Genomic DNA, 10,098 nt, shown 5'->3' with positions numbered 1-10,098 from the left:
ACATGCCTGGATTATGGAATGACTTGAAAGGCACTCTGGGTAACTTAATGAGACCCCCATCTCAAAATAAAAACTATTTAAAAAGTCACGTTTTGGAGTATAAATTTTTAACAGTGGGATCATGGGGCCGGGGGTGGGGGGGCACTCTCAGTAGAAGGCTAGAAGCTAGCATATGGGCACTGTCACAAGACCTGCTTCTGACTCTCCCAACCTCCCAGATGCCTTTTTGCCTTTTAGACTGCCATTTCCTCAACCAAAAACTAGAGATGCCAGATTAAGACAAACGGCTTGGTCTTTCCTCTCTGACACTTAACAGAAAGTGAGGAAATGCCATCTTTTTTTTCTGTCCCTCCCACATGCTGCTTCTTGTTCAGACCACAATTCAGCGAAGCTCCTGCTCAGCCCATCATCAGCAATGATGCCCCCATCTTTGTTCCGTTTCTATATTTCAAATGGTTAGAAAAGATTTCAAAAGAAACAGAAGACAATCCTTCAGTGTTCATCAATAAAGTTATATTGCCTACCTGTACAGCATGGTGGCTAGTCTTCTTTTAAAAAATATTTACTGTAGTTATTATTATGTTTAATTACCTATATATCTGTGTGTAGGTATGTGTACATGAGTACACGTGTACACCAATACATGGTACCTGGAGAGACCATAGATGTCAGATCTCCTGGAGCTGGTGTTACAATTATGATCTGCCTGATATGGGTGCTGCAAGTCAAACCAAGGTCGTCCAGAAGGGTAGAATGTGCTCTGAACCCCTAAGCCATCTCCCCAGCCCCAATGGCTGGTCCTTTATTGGAAAAGTGTATCAACCACTGTTTTAGATCATCTGGGTGATAGACTTGGGGTCAAGACGATTTCTCCCTGCTAACAAGACCTGAGACCTAAGCAGCCTATACTCAAGTCAACCAACAGTTGGAGGGCATAGAACGGGGGCTGTGTAGCAATGGAAGAATGCAAAGTCAAAGGCAGCAACGAAAAGTAACTACTCAAGAACACAGCAAGCAAACTAAGAATGTGAGGAGACAGCCAAGAATGTGAGACGGCAGAAGGTAATTACAGTCTGAACTCACTCACCCTCCTTTCAAACAATCTAGCAGAATTACCAGCCATAAACTGTTCATAGCCTTGAACCTAATAACCCAACTCCTGGAAAGCTGTTCTGAGGAAACATTCAATGGAACAAAAAGCCTGTGTGGAGATCTCCCAATCAGCATTTTCCTTATAAAATGCTGGAACCAATCTCAAATGGTTATCAGTAGAAAATTAATCAGCACATTACGGCTCCTTAACTCAAACACTATCTGGCCGGGGGCAGGTACACTGGTAAACACCTGGAGTCCTCAGCACTCAGAAGACCAAGGCAAGAAGACTACTTGAGCCCAAGAGTTCAACGCAAACCTGAGTAACAAGACCTGAAGGGTTGGGGGGAGAGAAGGAGGATGGAGACGGGAACAGTGACAAGCAATCTGATAATCTCATTTTTGACAAAAGTAGAGGTGTTCAAGGTCTTTGTCTATATAGTGAGTTCTAGGTCAGTGTAAACTACATACATGAGACCCTGACTCAACATTACAGCAACAACTCTGTGTGTGTGTGTGTGTGTGTGTGTGTGTGTGTGTACACTATGGCTGCTGAGAAAGGGTGGATTAGATTTCTCTAGGGACAAGTTCTTTGACAGGTTGTCCACTCCCAAGAGGTCAGCCTCAAACACATATACATACAAGTAAACACTAAATGGACTCACACACACAATAATATTCAAAAGAAGAGGTATAGCATTGGAAATGTAATTGAGGAAAATACATAATAAAAAAATATTAAAAAAAACAAAAGAAGAGGTATGAATTTGAGAAGGAGATGCACAGGTACACAGGAGGAGTTGGATTGAGGAGAGAGGTACAGTGATGTAAATCTCAAAAAAAATGAAAAAATTAAAAATTACACACACACACTAAATTCCCAAAAAATAAAATAGGCACAAAATCCAAATACATGATGAAGTTATGCCACAATAAAATATAAATGTTAAGCGTAATAAAGTTCAGAGAAGACCACAGATAATCAAACTTACAGAGCTATAAACATTTTAGAAAAACATCTCGTGTTTTAATGACCTTTAAGGCAGCTTTGACAATTACACACACACACACACACTATTGTCCCACCCTACTTTGAGGCAGGCAGGCCTCAAATTTGCTACTCAGCAGAATATGTCCTTGAATTTTTTGCAGGGTCAGGGTGGAGGGGAGAGTGGAAAGAGAGGTTCAAGACAGGGTTTCTCTGCCTCGACTGTCCTAGAACTCACTCTGTAGACCAGGCTGATCTCAAACTCATGGAGATCTGCCTGTCTCTGCCTCCCAAATGCTGGGATTAAAGGCATTGCCACCATGTCCTCTTGTCTTTCTCCTGAGTGCTGGGATTACAGGTATGCACACCAGGAGGCCCCTGCTCACTCAATGCAGGAGATGGAACCCAAGGCTTCATGAATGACAGGCAAGCATTCTGTCAGGTGAGCTACATTCTCATCTCTGAAAGCCCTTGAGACAAAACCAAACCAAAGCAAACCCAACCCAATCTCAGAGGACACAGGGCAGAAAGAAGCTTCAGTGATTCCACTTCTTACAAACCAAGTAAATGATGCCTCCCGGTACCTTTGTCCAAAGCAGTTTCTCCTTATACTCCCTGACTCAGAGGGAATTCGGTTTTCAACACCCTTATTAGATTAACAAGTGACAGGAAAAACAGGAATGAACCCTCAATAGAAGAGGATTCAGGCTTTGTTCTGCTGGAGGGCATTCTTTTATTAAAGAGCTCTTTGCTTTCCTGCTTCTCCCTCATCCAGAGCACTGCAAATACAGGCCTACAAATCAAATTGACATCATCATAAAAAAAAAAAAAAGGAAAAGCAAGCAAGCAAGAAAGAAAGAAAGAAAAAAGGAAAGAAAGCATGAAAACACTGTCAAAATGGCTAATCGTTTTGTTTGATTGGTTTATAGATTTTTCAAGACAGGGTCTCTCTGTGTAGTTCTGGCTGTCCTGGAATTCATTGTGTAGATCAGGCTGACCTCGAACTTACAGAGACTCTCCTACCACCCAAGTGTTGAGATTAAAGGTATGTGCCACTACGTCCAGCTCAAAATACTCAATCATTTTTCCAGGTAGCATAGGCAAATGTATTCTGCTCATCTCAGTCTTGCAAAAATGCACTGACTTGAAAAGAAGCATCTAAAATAAATGTGTCAGCTTGTAAAAATAATAATAATAATAATAAGATCCTACAAAATCAATATGCCAACTAGGGAGCCAAAATCCCTTATAATGTTATAAGGCTTTTGGAGGTTTTTGTTTTGTTTTTTTAAGAAATGACATCCTATAGAACAATGGGGAGAGTGTTGTCATCCGTTACAGCATTTGCCAGAGACACCATGGGAAGCTAGTCTCTCCAGGAAGGGAGGCAAAACTTTATACTTGCTAAAACCCACAGGTTCATATGCCACCTGCCTTTTGCAAAGGAATACAATTTAGAAGAAATGCAACCAGGAACTAACGATGTGGCTCAGTTGGGAGAGCAAGTGCCCTGGGTGTGATCTCCAGCGCTGCATGAACTGGGAGTGGTGGCTCAAGAGGGAAGGGGAAGGCAGAAGGAGCAAGGTTATCCTTGGCTACACGGTGAGTTTGAAGCCAGCCTAGGCCATGAGTCCTTGTCTCAAAGAAATTTTTTTTAATAAATACATAAAATTAAGACAATCAAATTTAATTAATCATTGACTAAAGAGAGCCCATAAGCCCAAAAGTAGACATTTAAAATTCTGGTACAACCACACAATAGACTATTATATAGCCATTACAAGAAATTAAATATTAATACATGCCATAGCATGGATACAACTTGAAAACAGTGTACTAAGTGACGGAAACCATGAGAGACTTTACTTCATGTTGTTTCATTTGCACTAAAAGGCCAGAATTGGTCATTAAAAAGATGAATTAATGATTGCCAGAGGCTGAGTCAGTTCGAGGTGGTAACAGCTAAACAATACAGAATGTCTATTGAAGGTGATGAAAATGATCTGAAATTGTCACTACTAATGGTAGGACAACTTTTGTGGATATCCTAGTAATGGCTGGACAGTTCTGTGAATACATGAAAACCAATAAACCATACACTAACAGATGAATATATGCTATGAGGCTTATGTCTCTATAAAAAATAATCTCTGGTACTACGTTTAAGCTTCATAAAATTCAGGGCCATGGAGCTGTCTCAGAAGGTAAAGATTCTTGTGGCCAACCAAGGCTGATGACCTGAGTTTGAGCACCAGGAAGGAGAGAACAAACTCCCCCCAAGTTATCCTCTGACTTACGTGCATGGCATTTGCGCGAGTGTGCGCACGCGCGCACACACACACACACACACACACAAAACACACACGCACACACACAGGGAAAGGGGGAAAGGGAGAGGGAGGTGGGAGAGAGAGATCACAGTCACACTCAAGACAAATGTAAAATAAACTTAAGATTCATATAATCTTTTGATTTACTATAAAAAATAAATCTTAGGCCACTCTTACTACCATCAAGTCTTAAAATATACTGAGCACGATGATGTTTTTAATACTATTATCACCAAATCCTTTACAGTACATAAATTTTGATCACCCTTTTCACTGGCTGGTGTTTGTTTTTGTTTTGTTTTGTTTTGTTTTTGTTTTTTTGTTGTTTTGTTTTGTTTTGTTTTTGGTTGGTTGGTTGGTTGATTTGGTTTCTGGGGTTTTTTTGTTTTGTTTTTGTTAGGGATTTTTTTTGTTTGTTTTTGGTTTTGTCACCTAGGCAACTACATGAACAAAGCTTCAAAGTTTCAAAGACTTTGAAACAACTGAAAGACAAAGAAGCAGTAACAGACTCTGCTTGGTCCTTCACTGCTGATGTTGCCTATTCAACGGCCTCATTGTCTACCTGTTCACCCATCTAGACCCGGATCAGCTCCTCACCCACTTCCTGCTTTGTTTTTGGCTCTGCACCCACTTCGACCTTTTCAACTCTCAGCTGAATTCTGTTGCTTTGCTCCCAAATCTGACTCCAGCTGTTTTACCAGTCGCTCACTCCTGGTACTAGTCTGGTTTGTCATGTTATCTTGTCTATACAGACTTTTTCAGCCCACTGTGAAACCTCTTCAATTTTGCCATGGTTTCTTCAACTTGTATTCCTTGTGTAACCCTTATATAAGTAGGGAGCGATACAGATATATTTACTGTAAGTAATGGGCTATGAGACTGAGTACCACTCATTAAGATTGGCATAAAGGGACTCAGCAGTTAACGGCACTTGTTGCCCTTGCAGAGGACCCAGTGGATTCTAACATCCATATCAGGCAGTCTACAACCACCTGTAACTTCAGCTCCAAAGGAACGGACACCTTTCTTCTGGCTTCCGGGGGCTTCTTGCACTCACACATACACATATACAGACATATACACATAATTTAAAATAAAATAAATCTTAAAAGGACAAGTCTGAAATAAAGAACTTATATTCACTTCAGCCAAGCATAGGTAAATATTATGAAGGACTTCTGTCATTTAAACTGCTAAACTTATATGCTAACATTGTGGAAAGGTCCAAATATGTTCATATATGTTTCTGACATAACATTGACTCAAACAAACAGAAAGGAAACAGTGAAATGGGGAGCCATTTTTAACATTGGTCCATGAACTCAAAAACAAAACAAAAGCCAATTTGAATTTGTGTTTGTACTCCTGGGAGAACTTTTCCAGGTACTGGACACAGTATGGCACCCGTTGTCATCTGATCTCTAGGACGCTATTCAGTGGGTTATTTTGTGCATAGCCAATACTCTAGAAAGTGAACTTGAATGGGAACGAGATCAAATGCCTCAAGTGACAGGCAGCAAGAAGAGGTGGCTGGGTGAGAGACACAGCTTCGGGAAAGAGTAGGGTTGTGTATGCTCCAAGAGGAATGGTCCTGGCGCAGCCATATGAATCACCCCGCTGTCCTATAAAAATCAAAACTCTGAAAAACTTACTCAGTATGGAGTTTTCAGTTGTGAAAACAGTACGTCTTAACCCCAGTCTCATTGTTCCTCCCAAATCGCCAGGGTTGTGTTCAGGCATGTCAATTACCTGTAACAAAATAAGTTGAAGTTTACCATCTTGCAAGGACATAATTTCTCATATTTCCAGCTTTCATTTTAGAGAAACACTTCATGGAAAAATATTCCTTGAGTATTGTGTCTGGTCAGTTCTCCCTGTGTTCTGGAAGAGAAGCAGCCACCATACATGTCCTTCTCAAACTGTATAAGCCCTGTATCGCTGGGTCTCATCTTTCACTCCAGTCACTTAAAAAACAATTCATTAGGGAGCAGAGTATGTACCTTGGTTGGTAGAATTCTTGTCTAGCATGCATGAAGCCCTGGGTTTGATCCCTAGAATGCCATAAACAGGGAATGGTGGTATACACCTGTCATCCCAGCACTCAGGAGGCAGAAGCAGGAGAATCTCTGTGAGTTCTGTTCTACAAAGTGAGTCCCAGGACAGCTAGGGCTACATACTAACATACTAAAAAAGGAAGGAAGAAAGGGAGAAGGAGGAAAGAAGAGAGGGAAAAGAGGGGGGAAGGAAGGAGGGAGATATGTGAGGGAGGGAGGTAAAAATGAAAAGAAAAAGAAAGAAAGATTGCTGATACAGTTCCCCTGGTAGAGTACTGGCCTAGGAAGTACAAAGCTTGATTTCCAGGACCTCATAAACCAAAACATGGTAGCTAAACACCTACAGTCCAACTCCAGCACTAGGGAGGAAGAAGCAAGAGGATCAGAAGTCCAAGGCCATCCTTGGCTACATAAGGAGTTCTAAGCCATCCGGGGGTACATGAGACCCTGTCTCAAAACGAAACAACAAAACAAAAAAACAGGAAAGAAAACGAAGAGAGGAGACCTTGGGAGAGAATTCTGCTGGTTAAAGCACCTTGCATGCAAGCATGAGGACTTGAGTTAAACTCCTTCCTAGTACTCAGTAACAGTCAGATGTTGAAGCACACGCATACATATGTGTAACCCCAGAGGTCTCATGGCCAACTAGCTTATGTGAGTAACACAGACAGTCTCAAAAACATCGAAAGAGCCATTGAGAAAAATACCAGACATCACCAGCCTATGACATGCTGCACACACATGCGCGCACACCTACATGAACACATACATACACCAAACTGTCTACCTATCTCTCTCTCCTCTAGACTTGTACTGCCTGTGAGTCAAAAACCTAGCAACTCCACTGATGTCTCCTTCTTCTTCATAGGCTATCTGTCAAGTCCCACTGACTATCCCCTCCAGACCACCTTGTCCTAGATGAAACTCTTGTAAACTCGGGGATCTCTGCTCGGCTGTCCCACATCACGGAGCCACAGCCTCTATCTGCAGCCCTGCGGAAGACCTTGCCTCCTCACTGGCCTTCTCTCAGCTGTCTGATGCATGCCTCTGTGTGAGTAGGGCAGTTGTAGCTTTTTCTTATCAGTGTCTTTCCAGACAGTGGAAACAAACTGAAGGGAGAAGCTGAGTGAGTGAATGAATGAATGAATGAATGAGTCCCAAGAAAATAATTTCAGATCTGTCTTTTGAGTCCCCCCACTAATGAATAGCTTCTGCTCTCATTAGCCTGGCAATTCCTTTTCCTCAGTTCTATTTATAATGATTCAGTGTCTTATGTCATGGGGTTTGGGGGAATTGGTTTGACTTTAGGGGGCTTGGTTTTTGGTTTTTTGGGTTTGGGGGGGTGAGACAGGGTCTCACTATATACTTCTGGCTGTCCTGGAACTCACTATGTAGAATGGGCTAGATTGAGCTCACAGCTGTGCCTCCTGAATGCTGGTACTAAAGGCCTGTTCGACCACACTCAGCCATGTTGGGTGTTTAAATTGTTAGATCAGAGTACAGTTGGGTAAGTCGACCTATCCTAATAGATTGCTCAGGTTTCTCATAGACGATCCCATACGTGCCCCAAACACACACACACACACACACACACACAAGCACAGTGTCACATACAGCTCTACAGGAGCCTTTGACATCTGGAATTTCTTAAAGGAAGAATTTCTAAGAAAATATCTGACCTCATCAGTGCCTCCAGAAAATGTTTGGAGCCATCTAAACCCCAGAACCCAAGCAAGCTCCAAGATGCACTGAGGGGAAGGACTGAGGGAAAATGGATTATACCTCTAATGGGAAGGGGTGCTTAGTTCTGAATTGCCCTTAACTCTTAGCATGTCTCCCTCTCTTCTTTGGCTGCTTAATGAGGGTTAGATTAAGTGTTACTCAAGGGAAGTGAGAAAAGGCAGCCTCCAGTTTAGGAAGCCAAACTTCTTCTAAATTGCCTGGCCCTTTGTGGATTTTCTAGGAAAAGGCAGGTAAGTTCACAAGAACTGCCACAGACTCCAAAAAAGTTCTATGTACATTCTGATCCTCAGTTTCCATTTAAGTTCCACTCAAGTTCCAACTACAGTGATAAACTCCTCCGGTTCCTTGTCGGAGGTGCTTTATGATTCTTCGGGCTATTCACCCTAATTTATCCAACTTCAATTTCTCTCTGAAGGTTAATTGCTTCAGTTGTCAGTGACTATGGTAATCAAGGAATATATTGTTCTGAACTATTGAGAATAGAGTAAAATTAACTAATTAAGAACAAGATGGGACAGTGCTAGAGAGATAGCTCCGCAACTAAGAGCATGGCTGCTCTTGTAGAGGATCCAGGTTCTGTTCCTAACACCCACATGGTAGCTCACAAACATCCTTGCTTCCAGTACCAGGAGATCCAATGGCTTCTTCTGCCTTCTGCGGGTATCAGACATGCATGTGGTGCAGATCCATACATAGAGGCAAGACAATCAGACATATGAAATATAAATAATTTTTTAGAAAAGGGTCAGATGCACACATTCTTTTGTAAAAAAAAAAAAAAAAGGAAAGAAGGAGAATTTTTAAAAGGGGGAGAGGAAGCCTACATAATAAGGCTATCTCTAAATTTTAAAAAAGTTAAGAAAGAGGAAAGTTTAAAGGTAGGTAGGTAGGTAGGTAGGTAGGTAGAACTTAACTACCTTGCCTTTATGTTCATCATTAGATATGAAATTGAAAGTACCTCCAGACCCAAAAAAATCATTTCCAAAACTGAAGTGTAAGAGTGAAGATGGAGAGGAAGCAATGACACTGGCCACCAAAGACTATTAAGTATTCCTTCCACACCAAAGGAAATCTGAAAATTCTTGAAAGAGCAATGTGATAGCAATGATCTAGAAACCTGAAGCTAGAGACTAGGAGAAGGGAGTAGAGTTGAGGGTGTCAAAGAAAGGGCTGAAGGTTGCTGACTTTTTCATTATGTGCAACAGAGCACTCAATCAATTAATTAACTAATTAAAAATAAAAACAAACAAAAATGTGCTAGCTAGAAGAGACTTGGAGGAGAAACATGGGGAGGTTAGGGAGATTTGGGTTGGATATTATCAAGATCCACTGTATGTTTGAAACTGTCAAAGAATTCTTTTCCTTCTTTTTTGCTTTTCATTTGTTGGGTTGGTTTGGGTTGGTTTGGTTTGGCTTAGAGGAGGTTGGTTTGTAGGTTGGTTTGTTTTGTTTTGTTTTGTTTTGTTTTGTTTTTTGAGACAGGGTTTCTCTGTGTACCCCTTGGATGTCCTAGAACTCACTCTGTAGACCAAGTTCAGAGATTTGCCTGCCTCCTGCCTCCTGAGTGGCGAAAAAGCATGCACCACCACTGCCAGCCCACAGAATAAACTTTAAAAAATACTCTAAAGAAGAAGTGCTAACTAACAGAGGAGTCAATGGAGAAGAAAGATGTTGAAGATGAAAGAGTAAAGGATAACCAGACAGTGGTGGCACATGCCTTTAATCCCAGCACTTGGGAGGCAGAGGCAGGTGGATAGATTCCTGAGTTTGAGGCCAGCCTGGTCTACAGAGTGAGTTCCAAGACAGCCAGGGCTATACAGAGAAACTGTCTCGAGAAAGGAAGGAAGGAAGGAAGGAAGGAAGGAAGGAAGGAAGGAAGGAAGGAAGGAAG

At 41.6% G+C, this 10,098-nt stretch overlaps 1 protein-coding gene across 12 annotated transcripts in view; it reads right to left on the bottom strand.

The window, feature by feature from the left end:
- The window catches only part of Ctps2 (CTP synthase 2), a 133,841-nt gene that overhangs the window by 51,102 nt on the left and 72,641 nt on the right, over window positions 1–10,098 (bottom strand). For all 12 annotated transcript variants that reach the window (XM_021152651.2, XM_029473358.1, XM_021152653.1 and 9 more), the window contains one exon: window positions 6,063–6,159. In XM_021152651.2, coding sequence (XP_021008310.1) covers window positions 6,063–6,159 — 97 coding nt within the window. The remainder of the gene's footprint in view (window positions 1–6,062; window positions 6,160–10,098) is intronic.

Source organism: Mus caroli, chromosome X, assembly GCF_900094665.2.
Source record: "Mus caroli chromosome X, CAROLI_EIJ_v1.1, whole genome shotgun sequence".
Classification (NCBI taxonomy): Eukaryota; Metazoa; Chordata; class Mammalia; order Rodentia; family Muridae; genus Mus; species Mus caroli.
Note: the sequence above shows the minus strand (reverse complement) of the source record. Positions and strands in the feature narration are given on the sequence as shown.